Source organism: Hakea prostrata, chromosome 2 (genome assembly GCF_041222555.1).
Source record: "Hakea prostrata isolate BN-2017 chromosome 2, UWA_Hpros_2, whole genome shotgun sequence".
NCBI lineage: Eukaryota > Viridiplantae > Streptophyta > Magnoliopsida > Proteales > Proteaceae > Hakea > Hakea prostrata.
The window spans coordinates 60,329,359-60,350,490 of NC_142601.1; the positions used below are offsets into that span (position 1 = coordinate 60,329,359).

The 21,132-nt window shown below is 38.3% G+C and overlaps 1 protein-coding gene across 3 annotated transcripts; it reads left to right on the top strand.

Annotated features, from left to right (window-relative positions):
- Positions 1-1,084: 1,084 nt before the first annotated feature.
- LOC149025387 (sister chromatid cohesion protein PDS5 homolog C-like) lies at positions 1,085-18,365 on the top strand. Of its 3 annotated transcripts, none has more exons than XM_089145611.1 (15): positions 1,085-1,381; positions 1,610-1,751; positions 4,041-4,244; positions 4,365-4,546; positions 9,613-9,739; positions 9,817-10,017; positions 13,557-13,607; positions 13,728-14,735; positions 14,836-14,949; positions 15,468-15,529; positions 16,264-16,315; positions 16,415-16,501; positions 16,610-16,653; positions 17,519-17,593; positions 17,675-18,365. In XM_089145611.1, exons 2-15 carry the CDS (start codon positions 1,647-1,649, stop codon positions 18,099-18,101), a joined length of 2,739 nt encoding a protein of 912 aa, XP_089001737.1. In that variant the 5' UTR covers positions 1,085-1,381; positions 1,610-1,646; the 3' UTR covers positions 18,102-18,365. The 3 variants fall into 3 exon arrangements, with proteins under 3 accessions (XP_089001737.1, XP_089001739.1, XP_089001738.1); XM_089145613.1 differs by having other exon boundaries at positions 17,681-18,365; XM_089145612.1 differs by lacking the exon at positions 1,085-1,381 and having other exon boundaries at positions 1,392-1,751.
- The last annotated feature ends 2,767 nt before the right edge of the window (positions 18,366-21,132 follow it).

A 21,132-nucleotide genomic window follows, 5' to 3' on the forward strand; every position in this document is an offset into this window, starting at 1 on the left:
GAAAATTCTATTGAACAACCATATAATCACTCTATGCTGAAAATGGTGTTGATTGTTAGACATTTTGGAAATATTATATATATGAACTCAGTGTGTGGAGATAAGGATGTTGAGAAAGAGATGAGTGGTAAACTAAGAAGATAAGCATAGTTGATTTGCAAGTATATATTTGATATATGAAGGTATAAGAAAGTTAAATGAGGTTGTATTACCATGTTCAGTGGAAATGTTTTTGATGATCGTATAGCATAAAGAAGTGATTTGATTCAGATCGAAGTAACAAAAGCCCAGACCCAAGGACCGGGGACATTAAGCATACCACTTGTTGCCAAATCAGCGCCCGCCCAGGTGGGCGTATATTGAAGGTGGGCAAGGTGCCCCAGTCTCAAGCACTAGGGCTTCTTGGGCCAAGGAATGAACCACAAAGTTGGCTTCTCTTGGGGTAAAACAAAAAACACATGAAAGGGGGACCGGGCCGTAGCCTGATATCTAATATCGCATTCTAGTTAAGGTATTTATATGCTTTTCAAGTTTTGACAATTATGTTATAAACAAGAAATCAAACCCATTTGGAATTTCTTGTTTTTTCTATTAGTAGAAGCCTTAAATCCCTACCTCCTCGCAAAATTAGGGGGAAGAGCTACCCTATCAAAGTTAGGGTTGTTTGAATTTGATGCATCTCTCTCTATATTTGGCTGTTGTTGTTGCTCTTGACATTAGTTAGAAAACAAAAAGTAGAAAAAGAATAGTAAAAGCAAAACATAAGAGGTCCTAGAGCATGGGTTTGCAGCCAAAGGGTAACCAGGGTTAGCCCAGCTCAGTGTAGATTAATATCTGCAGCCAAACAGCTCACCTTGAATGGATTGCATGCAAAGGGCAGGAATGGAAATTGATAGCCTTTTGACCGTTAAAAGAAGTTAAAAATGGGGTAAATGGAAGTACAACAGGCAATAACAGAGAGGGGAAAAGAGGGAATGGCTTTTATGTAATTTCTATTGTAGGAATGGTTTGGTCTGGTCATCACTGTTACCATACTATTAAAGCGTTGAAGTGAACAACGCAGAGCCTAAAAGGGAGAAAAATCAAATTATTTTTGCGGATTTCAAAACCAGTGTTTAGCCAAAATCCATAATCCGGCAAGTTCCGGCGGATTTCTATTTGCTACTCACATTTAAATTCAATTTACCCTCTCATTTTACCAATAATTTTCTGATTTCCATCGCTTGTGTCATAGGAGACAAACTCAGAGAGAGAGAGAGAGGAAAGAGAGAGAGAACGGGCCAGCGAGAGAAGAGTGGGCTAGTGAGAGAAGGGGCTTGGGAATAAAAAAAAAAAAAAAAGAAAAAAAAAACTGTTTTCAGTTTACTGGAAAAAAAAACAGGTACACACGAAACAGAGGAAGTACTCTCTTCTTCTCCTCCATAATCTTATTTCTTTCGTGCTTTTGGTTTTTAGATACTTGTAAAACCCTAGATTTTGGTGCTGGATTTCTTTGTTCGTAGTGTTCTTTTAATATGTGAAGCCGTAGCAGGGATTTGTTGTTGTTTGTTTTTTCTTTTTGGTTTCTAGGGTTTAATTTTTTAGGGTTTGAAATGGTGTGAGTTTGCAGTGAAGCTTGAAGCTTCGAGGATCTCGGACAGGAAGAAATGGCATCCTCGGAGAAAGACCTCGAAGAACAACTTAAAGAAGCCGGGGAGAGACTCCTTAATGGTCCTCCGGCTGATGTCCATGAACTCCTCTCCCTTCTCGACGTAAGCCCTTTTCTCTTTCTCTGTTAATTGTGTATCTTTCATTTCATTGTTCTGTTGGTTGGATCGTTTTTGGTGTCTTAGTTGTATGCATGTGTTGTTAGTCTTCTTAGTTGTGTGCTATAATGATGATATTTGTTTGAATTTTGATTTTTTTTATTGTTTTGCTTTGTGGCTTCTAAATATGACTTCACAAAGGGGCTTTGGTTATCTGAGTTTTCGTCTTTGAGGTGCTACATATTTGTGCCTTTGCCTTTGTTGTGCCATTTTAAGCCAAGTTTGGGAGGAAAATACTCACCTTTTGGTCCTGCAGTTTATGGAATTCATTAACACATTGTAACGATTTGTGCTTGGATTTGTTATTTTTGAGTTTTTTTTTCTCTCATTGTAGATGTGTGTTATTGAGTCGTGATGCTGGGATATTCAGTTTTGAGAGTCAATAACTAGTCTGAACAACTCGTAGTTTCATGCATAAGGAATTGGGAACGGATTAATTCCTGCTGACCAGGATCATTTGGAATTGCCCTGGAATTAGTCAATTTTTTTTGAAACCCTAGAAGAAAAATTTGAGAATTCCTCAGATCTGTTTTTTGGTTTATTGGAATTAAAAAAAGTCGTGGATCTTGTCAGGAAAATATTTTGTAGATCCTCTGCTATTTTACTGAAAGGGGGGGGGGGGAGAGAATAAAAAATGAAAATGAACTATGAAACCAGGTAGAATCAAACGAAGGCTGTGGAATTTGGATATATGCAGGGTCGGGCTCGATCTGTTTTGATTAGACTTGGGGGCTATTTATCTGATTTGAATCTGGACTTTCAGTCATGAAAAACGGCCAATTTATTGGTAATTTCAACCAAGAACATGCAGAAAGCATATGAATGGAAAGGCTGATGGGCCTCAAAGGCTCAAACTCCTAATCAGGTGGTAACTCTTCCCTTAAATGAAACTAGGTTTTCAGAAAGGAATGCTTGAGACATTGTTTGGGGTTGGTCAGGGCAGTACTGGGATGCCTGGGGTGTTCTATGCCGCTCCAGCATTTTTGGTGACTGGGATCAGGACAGAAAAACCTTTTGATGTGAAAACCCTTCCCCCCACCCCCCCCCCCCCCAAAAAAAAATCCCTGATAAAAAAAAAATTTCAGTGAAGTCGGTGATGCTAGGTTTTAAGAACTTCTGTTGGGTCATGCTGATTCTGATCCGTTATTGATTCAGATTAGTTGAAATCAATGGGAATTGGCTGGTTTTGATGACTAGTCTATAACAAATTGAAGTCCCTTTTAAATCAGTCAAAAACTCATGTCTCTGTGCTCTCAAAGACAGTGGAGTTTTTCCATATAAGCATTCACCATATATGCCAACAAGGAATCAATATGCTTCCTCTTTCAATGTTGTATGATTCCCCCCAAAACAAGAGCAGTCAACCATTTTGAGGACCTGTTTCAGCTATCTTGGCTTGGCTCTGCTTTGTTCCTGTTGGTTGAGAATGGAGGCATGGAGAATGAAAAAGAACGAGGAGGATAATATAGAAGAACTGAACTCAGATCGAGATGGCAGAGCTTATCATGCTTTGATTGTAAGTGGAACCTCGGTTTGTCAGGAGCAACAGAAAATCAGAACTTCTGGAGGATACTGTAGAAACTCTGAGAATGAAAGGCATCTGCAGAAGGTTGTTTCTCAGCTGATGTGATCATGTGATGGTGGTAAAGTTGCAGCCTGATCCATCTGTGGCTTTAATAGATCAGGTATTATTGGAAATTGGGACTAGCCGATACAGACTTAAATCAAGGCATGTTGACTGATTGGGAACCTGTTACTGAAACAATGGATGGTGCTCAATCTAATTGCAAATTGACAAGAGTTTTATGTGATCCTATATTATTAAAACTCAAAAATCCTAACCTATTCTATTGGCACTCAGGCTGGATGGCACTAAAAATGATGAGAAGTGGTAGTGCTGGATGACTTGTGTGCTACCTTGGAGGCCAACCTGTTCTTTATTTTCTTTGTTGGATCTGTATGCCACACATGGACCAATATCAATTTATGGTTGCTTAGAAACTCTGTACCCATCATTCATTTCTAATTGTTAACTTTGCCTTCTAATGTACTGGTCCATCTGGTGACGGTTCTGTCATTCTGCCACAAGGGGTTTTCTGGTTAAATAGTAGCTTCATAAAGCTTTCTTTTCTCCTAACACTATTTGATATGAGTATAAAATTGTGGTTACATTTGAGGCTAATGCATCTGAATTGCCTTATCTAACATTTATATGTGTATTTTTTGAACTTTCAGCAAGTTGAGGGTTGCCTGTCAAGGGTGGAACAGTCACCATCAGAGTTAATGCAAAATGCAATTAGCTCCTCAATGAAGGCACTGGTTGCTGATTATCTTCTTAGGCATTCAGATATGGATGTTAGAGTTGCAGTTGCATCTTGCATCAGTGAGATCACTAGAATAACAGCACCAGAAGCTCCTTATGAAGATGATCAAATGAAGGTATCTTCTTGATGAATTTGAAATTCTAGTTGATTTCTTTCTGCTGTAACAATGATTTAATGGTCTTATCTTATGATGGCTTCAATGAACTTAATCTATTTTGTATTTGTTTCTGCGCAGGAGATATTTCAGTTGATTGTTGGTGCATTTGAGAAATTGTATGATACTTCTGATCATTTATATTCTAAAAGGGTTTCAATTCTTGAAACTGTGGCAAAGGTTCGATCATGTGTTGTGATGTTGGACCTTGAATGTGATGCTTTGATTCTTGAGATGTTCCAGCATTTCTTGAAAGCTGTAAGGTAAGAGCTCTGATACTGGTGACATCATTCTTAGTTGAAAATTGTGGCTGATGTGGATGCTGTATGAATAAATTTCAGTTAAAATTTCAGATGTGAGGATGTAGTTGTAAACTCTTTTTACCACTGAACGAGAAAAGGGGAGAAACCAAGTCTATGTGATGCAGATTTGCGTTGGATAAATTGGATGAATTGTTATATTTCTTTTCTTTTCTTTATTTTAGTAACAGATAGAAAATTAGAGTTGTTTCAGTTTTAGATAAATTGGAAAAATTGTTATATTTCTTTTCTTTTCTTTATTTCAGTAACTGATAGAAATTAGAGTTGTTTCAGTTTTAGAGGCTAAAGTAGAGTCAAAACTCTATTTTGTTTTCAAGATAGGAATAGAATTCCTTTTGTATAATTCTTTAAGAGGGCATGCACTCCATTTAGAGAGAATAGTGAAAAGTTTGTTGACTTGAAACTGATGGCTGCTATAAGCTGCATATGACTCTCTCCTCTCCTCCTCTGACTTCTCTCTCTTCTCTCCTTTATCTATATCAAAAATTTTCCTTTAATTTATTTCAGCTGTTCTTTCTTTGCTCTCTCTGTCTGTCTCTGTCTCTGTGTGCGTGCGCACGTGTTTCCAGGCTACCTATCAGTCCTATGTAAATGAACATTTTAATCAAGATTTTGGGTGAGGGAGACCCTTAACTGGCAGTTTCAAAACCTTAATTCATAGGTTCTTAGTTCTCTTTGGTTGTGCGGTTAAACTTCAGTTTCAGAATTCTGAAACTCTTGACTTGCTTGCTGTTCCATGCCAGTTTCTAGGTTGATCCAAGATAATGTAGAACAGGCTCAGTTAAGAAACACTTCGCAGTAGGATTGTCAATAGTTGCAGTAGATCATCAGTAACAGAAGCAATCAGAATTAGAAGGTGAACACCAGAATCTGGAGTAACAACTACTAGGAAATTCAGCCAGCTCTTGTTGTTAGTCTTGGATTGATGAATTAGGGGCTGAGTAGGTCCCCTGCTTCCATTTTTCAACCTGTTGTAATGGCTGGTTGGTGAGATATGAAACTGAAGTCAAAATTAGAAGGTCAGGACAGATTTGCGAAAGCAGTGGGTTTTAGTACATCAAACTATGGGTTGAATGTAAATTCCCTTCACAGGGATTGCCTCTTTTAGAATTCAACCAAAGGACAGTGGTACTATTGAGTGTGAAGTTGGATCGGATAAGAATTTAGAGTTTCTGAAGCAGATTTCCACAAACTATGAGCTTGGAGGGCAGGTTGGTCATGGGCATGTCGGCTATGCTTGTACTATGAAGGGGAAGAAGGTGGAATGGGGTGTGCAGCAAATTTAGGTGGGGGATAGGAGGAGATTGAGCTGACTATAATTTTCTGTACCAGTTCTGATTAGATTTCTGTTTAAGGATGGGGTTTGGGGGCAGGGGCAGGGGTGGTGGCATTGATGGGACAAGGTGGAAATGGGAGGGAGTGGTGGTGGGATGATGTGTTTTGGAATGAGGAAGAGGATGGGGAAGGGGTATTTTTGAGGTTCCAACTGAAAGGTCTCAAGGGAGGTCTTCTGGGGTTTCCCATAAAAAAGAAAAAAAAGGGGGGGGGCTCTTATCACTTAATGTTCTAAACTAACAGGTTTTCAGACCAGGAGGGAATGTACTTGTGATATGCATATTCAGAGGGGAGTTTCTTGTCATTAGTCAGGCTAAGTTAGGAAGTAATTGTCACTGCCTTCAATAATTATGGTAACCTCTAAGAGTGATGTAACCCAGGATTACTGCTGGGCTAAGAGGAGGACCTATCTAAGTACCAGCAGTTCATTATAGGGCTGGAATCTTGCGGTTCAGGCCCAGATCTGAATGGACAGCAACCTAAACGATGATGTATGATGGGTGAAGTTGTAGCTTGAGTTTCCAACTGAAAGAAGGTCTCAAGGGAGGGTTGTTTGGGGTTCCCCATAAAAAAGAAAGAGAAGGGGGGGGGGTTTGTATCGCTTAATGTTCAAAATTAAAAGGCTTTCAGAGTTAGAGGGATTTATTCGTCAATTGTCATATGCATATTTAGATGGGAGTTTCTTCTCATTAGTCAGACTAAGCTAGGAATTAATTGTCACTACCTTTAATAATAATGTAAACTCTAAGGGTGATGTATCCCAGGATTACTGGGCCAAGAGGAGGACCTTTTCTATGAACTAGCAGGCAGGCCATTTTAGGGCTGGAATCTTGCTGTTCAGCCCCAGATCTGAATGGACAGCGACCTATACAATGATATATGATGCTCGAAACTTTGAAGAAGGAACCCTGATTTGATGTTCAGACCCAGGAGCCTTAATTGGGGATGAAGAGTTGGGTCTAGGCCTTAAATAAGTTTGGCCAGGTCTGGTTTAGCTTCCCTTGTTTACTTTCTATAGCTGCAATGTCTGACGGAAATTTCCAGATTATGATTCAAAGCCTTTAGTTGGTTCGGAAGCTTGTAAGAGGTCTGATCAGATCTGTATTTGAAGTCTTAGACTTCATATAAGGTCTGCTGTTGCTGTCCTCTAATTTCAGTCTGAATCCTTGTTGATTTATGGCTTGGTTTATGGGAGTCCTAGTTGGATTAGGACTCTTGGGTTGTTGGAGTAGGTTAGGAGTGGGTTGGGAAGGTTTAGTAAGGTTAGGAGATGGGAATCCTAAAAGGTTAGGGCAATCTAATGCTTGGAGTTGGGGTTTAGTCTGCTGGTGGGCTGGAGGTAGAAGGTTAACTGCAGTTTTTGTGTGTGTGTGTGTGTGTGTTTTTTTTGCCCCCCTTCTCTTAGAGTCCTAATGGAGAAGGCTTTGGGGATTCTAAGAGTAGATGTTGGATAGGGGAAGGGATGTGATTCAAACTAGGATATTAGGAGGGAAAAGGGTGTAGAATGAAGGGGTTAGTGAACGTGCTGGTTCAAGGCTGTGCAGGGAAGAAGAAGTGATTTGGGGAGGCTTGCGAATGGAGATGGAGGAGGGTAAGGGGATGGGGTGGGGGTTGCTTACTTGTAATTTGGTGGCTGTTGCTTCAAGAATGCTGTTGTAGATGTGATGCTTTGGCTGCCGCAGTTTTGGTGATGAAGATGGAATGTGAGAGGAAGATGAAGGCTTAAGAATGTCATCATGAATTTCCAAGCCGCAGGGGTCTGGGAAAATGACCAAAATATCCCTGATATTTGGCCAGCTTTGGATTGGGCTTGAGTTCTGGGCCCTACCCTGCTTACATCAAAGGGGCTGCACAGTTGGTGAATAGACTGGAGTTGAACTATGCTTATGGGCTTCACTAAAATCTTCTTGGAATCTTCCCACCAAGGCAAAGTGTGGACTAATATTTTTCTTGTGAACACTGGTTGCCTCGTGTCTTCATTTTTGTCCTACAGCAGCAGTCCATGTTGGTTGGTCAAATTGGTGGGCCATTGGGACCTTCTAGTTGGGCCAGCTTGCTGGCCTGCATTTCCAGTTCACAAATTGGTCTTAGCTGGTTCATTCCTTTGGTAGTTCAAATCTGCCAAGGTTCTACTTCACATGGTATTGTGAGGGACATAGTTGTCTAGAGGCCATGTCTTGCTCCTTGTTTGCTGGTGTCACCAGGGTTGCCTAGATGATACCTTGTTGCTTTATTTGGATTTTGATTTTTTTTTTAAAAAAAAAAAAAATCCCTTTATCACCTTGGTTTGTGTTGTCATCGCGACAGGGTGAAGGAGTCTCCTCCCCCCCCCCCCCCAAAAAAAAAAAAAAAAAAAAAAAAAGAAAAAAAAGAAAGAAAGAAAATCCAGTTTCTCCACTGTTATAAGCTTCTCCAGGGAGGAAGAAGACAACTTCTTGTTTCCCTCTTCTTCTGATTCTTTCCTTTGTTTCAAAGTTTTAATTGTCATTCTTTATTTTGCTTTATTACATACAACTATCCCTCACTTTCTTACTATGAACATCCTTTTTTTACAAGTCTTAAAATTACTATACTGTGATCTATTATAAATTTCCTTTATTAATAAGTACTATTGGTTGTATATACAAACATATTAATGGATTTTACCATCAATCCGTTTATTTTAGCCATCCATTATTATGGGACCCAACTCCACATCAGTGTACTGTATTGATAGATCAAATTCGGTGAGATCTTATTGCTATTATTAATGTTTGGACCCCACTTGTTCTTCCTTTCATGGTGTTTATGATGGCTGTTGTTTATGGTTCACCGTGGAGGTTGAGTATGTTTTCTCTAGTCTCTGCAGGGTTTAAAAGGTTTGGGTTTTTGGTAAAATTTTGCTTTTTGCTGAAACTGTGATGGCAAAGATTCTGTAACTTACGGAATTTTTTAAATGTTGTGTCTTATATGTTGATCATTTATTTCAGTAACTTCGGAATTGAGAAACAAGATATCAACTGCAACACAGCAGTATTTCCGTCTTGACAATAAATTAATTAAAATTGCTGAAAGTTCATTGCCTTCATATATGCGTGACCTACTTATTACCACGTGGAATCTCAACCATTCATTGGATCGAGCCTGGTCTGAGTTGTTCAGAAATCAAATTTTATCCTCGTATTATCATGCATTCATGGTAATCCATGTACGCTCCTGGCAGGCCTAGGTTTTCATAGCAGTATTCTTCTGTCTAATTTCATTTGAGGTGACCATGATCTATATATATATATATATGTAAACAAGATAAAAGAAGGGGGGGGGGGCTTTGGCTTGCTTTTGACCTCAATTTGGGTTCCATCCACTGTTTCATGTTGAAGTTATTTGGGCACACTGTAATCCTTGGTGGGACATGCATGAAAGAATGGCCAATTTAATGTAATCAGGAAATAATTGAAATATGGTCCTTTAATTGGAAATTATTAAAATAGTTGAGGAGACATCAGGCATCAAAATCTTGATTACATTGTTTTGTCCACTGGTCTTTTCTTTGATGAAATTTTTGTGTTCCATCTAATTTTCTTTTAAAAATGAGTTTGCAGTTTTGATCTTATTTATGTTCTCTTGAATCAGCTAAATGGTATGTTACTTTAGCTAAATATATAGTTTTGTGAACATTTTTGCTTGAATTTCAGGGATGATCACCCTGAAAATATATTCTCGGCGATGGAGACGATTATGACCCTTGTATTAGAGGAGAGTGAAGATATTTCAACAGAGCTTCTTTCTCCCCTCTTAAATAGTGTTAAAAAGGAGAATCAGGTGATTTGTCTGCAGATTTTTTTTGTTACTGTATTCTTTCTCAGCTGTCTTTATCTTACTAGACTTTTCTGTATCAGGATGTTTTGCCTATTGCACAACGGCTTGGAAAGAAAGTAATTGGGAACTGTGCCGATAAGCTTAAACCATACATGATACAAGCTGTAAAATCTTTGGGAATTTCTTTCAGTGACTATTGTGACATCGTGGCCTCTATATGCCAAGAAACATCTGATGCTGCTGAACAAGATGAAGAAGTCAATGCATTAGGCGATTGTCAGGTGCACCTCTTCTTATGATTGAGATTACTTATTTTGTGATTTCAGTTCCTTTTAATCTTGTGGGTATATTTAGTTGTTCTAAATTTCTTGTTGTTTCTGTTTGCATTCTGCCTGGGTCTATGTGGTTGTCATCATCCTTTTTACTTTCATCTAGCCTCCCATATGGTGTTGGGATAATTATTTATTTATTTATTTTTTAAAGTTTGATGAAAGTTACCAATGTTTATTATTTTAATTGTTGTTCTATTATTTTTCTCAGCGTATTACTTTGTTCAAATCACCCCCTTTCCCTAAATCTGTTTTGAAACAGAGTATCCAGGAATTCTCGCTAGGAAGCCCTATTTGAAATTGTTTTCTACTGTAACTAGGGTTCTTTTTCTTTGGATATGTGATGGTTAATTCTGTGATGGAATGTCAAGAGATGATAAAAACTTCTACTGCCTGAGGGACACATTTTGTAGTTTGTCCAGTTCTTAGAGACCAGAATTCTAAATTTTTTCATGCGGAATTTGTTGATGTCATTCATGGCATGCACAGTGATTTAGGTTTGGTCATAAGATAGGACTCTAAGATAGGCCAAAACCTGACCCATATTATTGGTGGTTTCAGCCCACTGGTTTCACCATGTACCAGGTCCATGATTTGTTCCAGCCTCATGTATTAGGAAGCAGCATTAGGTGTAGAGAAGGATCCTCCCTACACCAGCACCAAAATCTTGACCTAAGTTTTCTGATTTGCAGTCAAATGCGCCATTAGGTTTCTGTTTTTTAAAATTCACTTAGTCCTTTATTTCATTCTTATTTTTGCAGTAGTAAGCCTTCTGTAGGAATCCTAGTGATTTTGAATCTTTGTTTATATTTTTAGTCATGGTATGAGTCTAAGTTTTGTAGCCAACCCCATTTACTTGGGAAAAGTTTTTTGTTATTGTTGGTGTAGTATGGTTCTAAGTTACCATGGAAGTAATGAAAAAGAAGTTCTGTAGTTGGACCATCTGCTCTATCCGTTCGATTTTCGCTTCTCTAGAGAAGATGAGACGCTAAAAATGAAAGTGTTCGCAATGCATACCGAAAGGGTACCAATTAAACCGACCATTAATGACTAGTTTGAACACCAGGAGCGGTCTGATTCCTTATTTGATAAGACCGCTCTTAGAAAGATGAAAGAAAACATCTTTTTTCTGAAATAATTCGGAGCCCAGAAAAAACTACTTCTTCGTGAGGTACTTCTTTCGGCCCTTATTTTGTTTATAGGGAGTCGCCCTTTTTTTGGTTGAAGTAGCCACGACTTTGGTCGTAGTCAATTCAAATACATAAACCCGCAGCCGTGTTGATCAAAATGACTAAGTTTCATGACTTGACCTTTAATCTTTTTGGCTATAAATATTGATGTCATTTTTCAGTTGAGCCCATGGTTTTATTACAAAAGATCGTTTTTTTTTTTGCATCATTTTGCTGCCTTTTGGATTAGTGTTCTCATTTTCAGTTGCCCTTCCATCAAATTCTTCATTCTTTTCAAGCTGCCGAGTTCAATCTCCATTGAGGACTCCTTGAGTTGCTGGAATTTCTGTGAGTCCAAGGGCATTTTTGACTCTTCATTTTGCTGTTTTTCAATCAATAGCAAATTGAGTTACCTCCAACCCATCATCTTCTTCTAATTCTCTACAGCCTCGACCCTACCTCTGCCTTTTGTTTTTCCAGTTTCTAAATACCTGAACTTCTCCATGAAAACTGCCTCAAATCAGGTTTGTAACCCATTTGATTCTTAGGAAATATCTTGTATGCCTTTGTTGATAATACTAGAAATTTCATTTGTAATTTTTTAGTTCAAATCCCTAGTTTTGAAGGGAGAGTACACCAACTTGTTGGTGAGAGGGATCATAAACATCCCCTTCCATCCTGTTGACATTCAAATCTATGCTGGTTCATTTGTGACTTCCCAAATCCCTAAAATCTTACCTCAGTTCTTTCCTGGTAAACTTTTGATTCCACCCAGACCAATTGCCATCAATTTGTCTTCGTATTTGGATTGAATCATCCTTCTTAGGAGAACTCAAATTGAATTACAGCTTCATCTGGCAATTGGAAGCCCTAGATTCCATAATCTGTCTTTCCTGAAACCTCGAAAGCAAACCGTAATTTGCTGATATCCCAATTCCTGAAATAAACCATCATCAATGAAATAGCATACCTTCGACTCTCCTCCATTTCCCTACTACCAAATCATGTTCTACCAAGCTCTTACCCTAGCTTTGACCTACCTGAGCTTACCAGTTCTTCTTCTATCCTGGATACTTGCTTCTGGTTGATCTCCTAAAAGTCTGTACACAGAGCCTCTTCTCTCTATAACTCATTGACTGGAGGCTGCATTGCTCTTGGGGTTAAAGGAGCTCAATGGGCAGTTGTCAGTTGAGAAGAGGCTCCTAATTGCAGTGAATTTCTCAAATTACAGAACTCAGTTAAATTCTTCTCAATTGATTTTCTTGTATATTAGAAAAGTAGTTAAAAGGTGTTTCACACGTAAACTTTAATTGGCGCATGTGGCAATTTAGTGGAAACCATGTCCATCATGTTAAGTTGTAGTGCTGCTTATGGTAGCCAGATTGGTATAATTTTCATGGACAAAGAGGGTTTAGATGTGGTGCAAGGGAGCTCTGATAAACTTGGGTTATTTAATATTTTAATGAGGGATTGTAGAAAAGGATATTTTTTTTTAAAGTGACTATTATAGGTAACGTATAGCATGAGGTACATATACAATTAAATGATTTGCTGAGGCTGGTTTCAGTTCTTTGCATATTATAATTTATTATTTTTTCATCAGTTTAGTCATAGATAATTGATAATAGAAGTATAATACAGTGCATCAAATAGATGGAATTGTTACTTGTTTTTTACTCAAGCAATAGATAGATGCTTTAAATTTTTCTAGAACCATTCTGTTTCAACCATTCTCAGGCAGTTAAAGTAGCTTTTTAAGACATAAATAAGGATATGTACATGCATACATACACAGTTTTTTGCTGAGTGGCTGTTTTGATACCTTGGCCTCAAGCTGCAGCTATAGTTCAAATTTGGGCCGAGATTGGCTAATATTTCAATTTAAAAGTCCCAGGTTTCAACAAGTTTCCACAATATTTCAGGAATTTTGGTAGTTTCAACCAATATTCTGCATGTTTTGGTAGCTTTGGCCAAAAAATGCCTATGTTATGACCAATTTCAACTGTTTTGACGAGATTCAACCAGCTCCAACAAGTTTCAGTGGTTTCAATTTCAATGGTTTCACCAGCCAATGACACGTGTGGAGCTGGTGCCATCAGTCAATTTTTTTAATGCTCCTTCTAGTTAGTTTCTCTAATGTAACTCCATTCTTGTTTTCTATGTTTTCATTTTTGCATGTGCATATTGCTGAGGGATTCAACCTCTTATATTCTGCTGTTTGGGTTTACTCTTGTATTGTATGCACTGCTGATGTGAGTATATCATTAATGGAACTTTGTTTCCACTTCATTAAATTTTAACTTTTTTATTGGCACATTTCAGGCAGACGGTGTTGAAGTATCAGAGAAGGCTAGTGCGGATGAGCCTCCCCAGGCATGTGATCCTATTCAGCTGTATCTCTACCTTAGCATTTGTTTGTGCATGTTCTTATTCATGATTTATTGATCATTTAGAAACCTGTGTTGAAATGGGAACTCAACTGCTATGTCTCAGGCTGCTAATGAACTTCCACTGGAAACTGATGGTGTTGGGTCAGTGGATCCTGATGTGGAACCTCCGAAGTCAGTGATGAGCAATGGTAATGCTCAAACCGATAATGAGGACTCCTTAATAGATCCAAATTCTCCTAAAAAGAAGCCCGAGCGTTCTCGTCGTACAAATCAATCCAAAAGCACTGATGGAGCAGGCAATACTGAACCCGATAATTTGGAACCTGAGAAGGTAGTCAAAGAAGAAAAAAAGCCAGATCAAGCTCCGAAGAGGAGGGGGAGGAAACCTACTAATACTTTGGTCAATTCTACGGAAGGCTCTGACCGTTCTCGGATTGACCGTGAGAAAAAATCCGTGGAACAACCTGACGGGAGGAAGAGTCGCATAAAGGAAGCTGATAGTGCAACTTCTGAAGGCCCTTCTACCAAGGAGGTGCCTGTGTCATCTGAACCAGAGGAGGGGAGTCAGGCACAGGCCTCATCTCCAACAGCATCACCTAGTGAGGAAATGAACGTTTCATCACCAAACCAGGCACGTACTGATGTAACTACCTCCAAGAGGGGACGGCGTGGGGCTAAGAAGAAAGGAACCAGGAAACATGAAGCTGAGCATGGTTCTCCACCGAAGGGAGCTTTGTTGAGTGATCATGGTGAAGATGAAGCTCCACTTTCTGTGGCTGTTAGCTCCAAGAAGGAATCAGAGGGCATGAGTGATTCTGAAGCAAAGCCACTGAAACGCACTGGAAAAAAACTTAGTGGGAATGCCAATGAGAAATCTCCTGCTTCAGCTGGTGTTACTCCGAAGAAGGAATCTGGGCCTGGAGCCTCCAGTGATTCAGATATGATGTTGCTGAGGAAGTCTCGTAAGAAGGTAGATGAAAAAGGCAAGAAGATAGATGGAAAAAATGTCAATGAGGATGGGTTGTCAGGAAAAGAAGAGGATGCTAAACAAAGGAGAGGCAGGGGTAACACTCTCTCTGGTAAAAATGTGGTTGAAGAATCAAGGAAGAAGGTACTGTCATTCTGTTTTATCTTGTCCTTTTGTTGTTCGCTTGCTATGTTCTGAAGTTTTTTTGAATCTGATGAGTTCTTTTTGTCATGATATTGCAAAGGTCACTGCTGCTTCACCCAAGTCTGCAACAAAGTCTGTGAAAAAAGATGAAAGTCAAGTTGAAAACTCCCCTAAGATGTCTTCAAAGAGAAAGCGTACTCCAGGGAATGAAGAGGTATGTGTTTTTAATCTGCTATCATTTGAGGTGTATCTGTAATATGGTACTCCTTTCTGTGTTCTTTCTGTTTGCTTTATAATGGTTGACCTGCATTATTTATGTCTCAAATTAATTGAATTGATTCTTGCATCCTTACCAACGTGTACTAGTTAAGAAAATTGCAAGTAGCAGGTCTCTATTAGAGTTGGTCTCTGGATCCTGGTATCCCTGCCCCACCCCCTTTCTTTTTGGGTGACGAATAGTGAATAATGAAATCTAGTAAAAGATTAAAATTGCTAATGGAGTTTGTGTCAGTCCTACAGCTGTTTGATGCCCATAAGTGGTCATTCTCCTCTAGAGATATAATGTCGTCTGCTTTTCTTTCTTTGCATATAGTTTTCTTTATGTTTTAAACTTTTTCTTATTTCTTTTGTTTGCTTTCTGTTTCCTTACAGTTGATCGGTTACCATTGTTTGGTATAATACTAGTTTTCTGTGTTTTGTTGTTTAATCACTTCCCATCATTTCCATTGTCAGACTCAGCATGGTGAAGATCTGGTTGGTTCCAGGATTGAGGTGTATTGGCCAAAAGATCGATCGTAAGTATGGATGTCTATGTTTCTTCACAACTCTATTCCCCTCCCCTCCTTGCTAATCCTTTTCTTTTCCCCTTGGTTCTCCCTAATTTTTACTGAGATATTACTATGTAATTGTGTGAGTTTTGATTTTGTATGGTTGTTAGGGCACTGGAATTGATTCTCCCATTTTCTACTTTTATCTTGGTCATAGAAGCTTTGTCCACACCCCTCATCAACTGTCACGAGTCTAATGACCTTATTGATTGCTTTTGGTGGTTTATTTTAATTTCTCTCTCTTTCTCTCTCTCTTTGGTTTGATATGACAATGTAGTAATGAACTTAAGCTATTACCATCTTACAGCAACTGTTAGAGTCAGATTTGCCCCTTTTTGGTCTATGATACAGTTGGCTTTTAGTTTTCACTGGTTACCAATGTCTTTGTTAAATGCTCATATGCATCATATGCATCTTAAAATGGTCCCCTTTGATTGGGTCTTTACAATGATTAATACTGGCCAACTGACTATTCTATGTTTCTGCCTGTGCCTTCAATTAACCTACTTATGATTCAAGTAATTTTCTTGGAATTGGTAAAGGTAAACCTAGAGGTGGTATGAGTGGTAGGCCATGGGCTATCAGCGTCTTCTGGGTTTAATGTTTGCTGTGAAGTTCTCTCTTTAGTTATGAACTTTGACATTCATAGTTTTGTTTTGGAGATGATATTTCTTTGCTTATATAAAGTTGTAATCATGCAGATTTTATAAAGGTGTTGTATCAGCCTATGACCCTCAAAAGATGAGGCACAAGGTAGAATGGATCTCATGGACAATACGAAAATATGTAGTTTTGTTATCTTTTCCTGCTAGTTTACTTCTTCCTTACCTTATTTTTATTGCTCATACTCAGGTTTCTTATGATGATGGGGATGTGGAGATATTGAAACTTGCTAATGAGAAGTGGGAATTTCTGAAAGAAGATGATTTGGCAGATAGGGTAGGTTTGGTGTTTTGTCTACTTTTTGTATTTTCTTAGCTTCTAGGTCTGTGATACTTGGCCTTATGTTGAAAGTCTTTTTTTTTTTTTTTTTTAATTACTGAACAGGAACAAGATATTGATCTTCCTAGTCCTGATACGTCTTCAGACATGTAAGTATTATTTGGTGGCTGTTAAGATTTCCTTTCAGAAGATTTGTCAATTGGTCTATGCGTGAGATTGTATGCTTTGTTGGAGTCATGCATTGAACCAATGTTATAAACTTGATTTTGGACGTGGTGTTCTGACTTTGCCTATTCCATATATTGTTGCAGTGAATTTGGCTTTCTTCTTTTGAATTACAATTTTCCGTTCGGTGGTTGTATAAATACTAAATAGTATATGGAATCTTTGTGAGCTAGTTTTAGCATATAAATTTTGTATTTTGTGTCCCACAAAAGATAAACCTGTTTTGTTTTTTTTAAAGTGTTAGTACATTTTAGAAACCAAGACATGAACTTTTTGGCATTCTTCATAATGCTTCTTTTTATCATTGATGCATCCGTCGTTTTTACTTTTGATAATTTTTTCCTTCTTACATTAACCTATTAATCTGTGTAATGTTGGAACTTGTATTTGTAGGTGATTAATGCATGGAAAGAATGCAAATCTCTTTTAGCTGAGCTTTTTCTTTTCCCAAATAAGATTTTTTCTGTGACACGTAGATAGTTGATTTTATATTTACAGCATGATAGCTGCTATCTTCTATAACATTCTCTCTTTTTGGATCTGAGTTATAGTTTGTTTGTTAAGGGTAATTCTTTCATGTGGGGGGTTGTTTTTGTATAGTTTTTAAGACAGCATGTTTTCTTAGTAGTGTTTTTCTTGCTGCTGATATTAACTGCACATGAAACCACCTCGTTGATGCTATAAATCATTTTATTGTCAACTTGTTCTGCTTAGATTTGTTGAATTGGGTAAATAAAGTTTAGTTATGCCTAAAGCTGTACTTGGATTTACTTATGTTCATTTGACAAGGCACCAAAAGAAGAAAGTCAAAATGAATTCAGATTCAGGAACCAAGCAAGGAAAGCCAGACGCTTCTGCCAAAAGGTAACTGGATTATGCTTGCTTCCATTTATGTTCTATTTGAGCCACTGCAGCTTGAGGATTTACAGAGCTTTTTATTGGTAGTGCTAGTGGAGTTTCAGCCAGCAAATCCAAGAGTGACATTAGAAAATCAGGTAGTAAATCCAAGGATGACGTTAAACCTGGTGGTAAGTCCAAAGATGACAGCCCTAAAATTGTCAAAAAATCAAAGGTTGAAACACCTAAAGCTAGTAGCAAATCCAAAGATAATGTCAGAAAATCAGGGAGCAAATCCAAAGAAGCATCCATGATGAAGTCCAAGGATGAGATGACCAAAACAAGCACCAAGTCTAAGGGGGAAACTACAAAAACTGGTGGCAAGAGCAGTGCTAATGGTACTACTGCCAAAGGGAAATCCAGTTCATTGAAGCTACAAGAAAATGAAGATTCTGTGAAAGAGAAATCAGATCATGCGAAGGCACAAGAGAGTGAGACAAAAAGTGGAAGGAAGAGAGGAAGAGTAAATCGCTGATGCTGCAATTTAAACTGATTATCTGTTCCCCAGTGTCTGCTGAGGTAAATATAATCTTATTCACTTTCAAGCTTGGGAGCAGTTCATCCCTCAGCCTGCTTCTTCACTGTGCTAGCTCAGGGTGCCTCTGTATCTGGTAGCCTGTGATTTTGGAATGTCCCCATGTTGTTGTCTGTGGCATTGCATTTTTCTTTTGTAGGGTTTGGAGCAAGAGGGGTGATTTTAGGGTTTGAAGGTTTCTTGTCTCTACAAAGAAAAGAAGAGGAGAGGGGTGAGAGTCTTGTAGTACATGACTGTAGTGAGTTTAGGGCTTCGTTTTTATTCCCTTCATTTCTAAAATTTAAAGTACCTTTTGCAGTTTAGTGTACAATTAGATCAATTATGGTGTTACTATTTATCTTTTACATACCATAGGAGAATTGCAAACATCTCTTGGCTGCTTATCAGGTGAATTGTATTTTGCAATGCATTGCTAGAATTTCTTAGGTTATGTTTGGTTGCAAGCGAAGTGGAAAAGGCCAAGGCTTTGATACTTCGAAGCTAAAGTAGATTAAGGTTTTGTTGTTTGAGCATAAGGTAGTTGGGAAGATGTCCTTTTTGCTGTAAATTATGTTCCCAATAACTTTTCATGTGAAAGACTTTGCCCAAGCTGTAAGTGCAATGTGTTCAATTTTAGTAGCCTTGTAAAATTCAGTAGTTTTAATTTTATGGCATCTGAGTTGTTTGTCTTTGAGAAATATGATGATGGCTACCAGAGTTCATTTGGTTATGGAAACATGTTATTATTCAACTTAGGCAAACAAGCATTGGAATAATGTTGCTTGCTATATTGTTACATGTATTTTGTTTCATCTTAGTGGTGAAAAGAAGATAACATAGTTGGCTTTATTCAGGGATCTGATTAATATGAGTAGCTAGGTGGGTTGTCAATTGTTGTAGTTTGGGATGCGGTTAGTGTGGCACAATGATCTTTTTAGTCTAACATATGATTGTAGGATTGGCCATTTTCTGGGATGAGTCATCTAATTGGCACTGAGGGTTTTACATAAGCAGTTTCAACTATTTCCCTGTATTTTAAGGAGTTAAATATGAACTTGAGATACAAAAGGCATTCTGTTTTGTTTTCAAATTTTCACATGATACATGCTTGTGTTTTTCATCACATATGCCTGTTCTGTGGTCGTTGGAGTCTTCCTGTCGACTGATTAGCTTCAGCCAAGCCATATATGCAGAGCCACTCTCCTTCGGGTGTCTTGGATGGGCAGGCCATCGAGATCTTCTCTCTCTAATGTGGAAGAAAATTTTGGAGACATCTTCTTACTCGTTTGTGATCAACTCCTCCCCCTGATCTATAATTTATTTGTTGTTTTCACTCCCAAGAGTTTTGGGAGATTCATTTAAAAAAACCTTTACAGCCTTGGGGGGGGGGGGGGTGGGCGTGGAGATGATCTTAAGGATAATGAATGAGATCACAGATCACGGTCATGTCCCAGAATCAGTTTGACATCCATCTTTAGCAGGTATGCATGCAGTGATGGGTTGAGGTTCGTCCAATTTTATGTCGACTGGTTTACACTTTCAACGCATAGGGAGTGTTTTAAGGAGTTCCCACTCGAGAAGAGATCCCTTTGTATTAAGAAAATTGAAAATTGACACGGCCAAAAAAAAAATGTTACACAGGAAAATGTAAAAAAAAAAAAATGAAGTAAGAAAGAAAAAACACAAAAAAGATCCCTTTGCATGGCCACAACAGGGCTAGGGCCTGCTCTTAACAAAGAAAATGAATCACAAAAACGAAGCTTAAGTCATTGTTGTGTAGGGGCCGCCAATTCATCACGAAGGAAGAGTGGAAACACCAGAGCTTGCTTATTTAGCATCTATATTGGCAAGAAAATCCACAATAGAGTTAGCACCAGAACTTCATTTATTTTAGACCACACAGTATAAGACACCCAAACCCACAACCCAACTCTCTGACCAACCCCAACCGTGTTGGCTTGTTAACTTATGTCAGAGTTCCACTGAAGCAGCAGAAATCGAGTTGTGATCTTCTTGAACCCTCGCTACCCCTTTCTATCATACTTTAAAAAGAAAAATCTCTCACTACAATGTAGGGTTTTAGATAATTTCCTTATATGGTAATCAGCCATCAATAAACTTCGAAAGGGAAAATTCAAAGAATTTGCGAAGCAAATGGTATCGTGAGAATCACGAAACTGTGGCTTAAGCCTAAATTATGTACAAGAGAGATAGTGAGAGTTCGTTCTCTCCCACTCTCCCAGGCCTACCAGTTTGATTTGCTTTTGTATCTAGCTTTTGGAATCCCTTTTTTGTCTTTCTTTCTCCCCCCTTACTAGCATTAGTAGTGGTGGGGGCAGAATTGTAAAAAAGAGAAGTAGAAACGATGTTAACATGAATTGGATTTTCCATTCCTATTCGCGAGGGTAGAGAATTGTGTTTCTGTAAAATCTTTCCATCATATGTTTAATAGAAAGATCCACTTTCTAAGGGTGTAATAGTAATTCAATCCAAAGAATAAGGGGTATTATCGTTGTTTAAGATTAAAAGCTACCTACTAATTCTATCCGTATTTGAGCTTTCACCAAAGAATAGAATAAGGATTAAGGGGGGATTATCCTTTTAGTGGAAAGGGTATTATTGTTGTTCAACATTAAAAAGAGACTAACTACCAGTGAGATGGGGTTCGATCGGTATTACTTTGAGTTGACTGAGGCATCTTCTTGTGGTTCTTCGATTGGTTCAAATGTTAAGGGATTTTTGAAAAACTTGGCACAGCAAGGTTCCAAAGGCTCTGCCTTTAGCCTGACCTAGTTACAGGTTTGGTTGTTAAGAATGTAACTTGCTAGTCTTCCAACTCTATAAGGAGACTAGTAAGAGGGGGAGTCATATTAGAATTTAATTTCTTGTAAAACTCTTACTCTTTTCTATTTAAAGATAATGAAATCTCACCCCAGAGGTAAGTTGATTGAGGTTTTCTTGCCGTGGATGTAGGCTTCACAATGAATGCCGA

Coding starts and splice junctions, on each gene's coding strand:
- LOC149025387 (XM_089145611.1), top strand. CDS start 1,647: ATGGCATCCTCGGAGAAAGACCTCGAAGAACAACTTAAAGAAGCCGGG. Junction 4,245..4,364: donor ATGAAGATGATCAAATGAAG/GTATCTTCTTGA, acceptor GTTTCTGCGCAG/GAGATATTTCAGTTGATTGT. Junction 10,018..13,556: donor ATGCATTAGGCGATTGTCAG/GTGCACCTCTTC, acceptor GGCACATTTCAG/GCAGACGGTGTTGAAGTATC.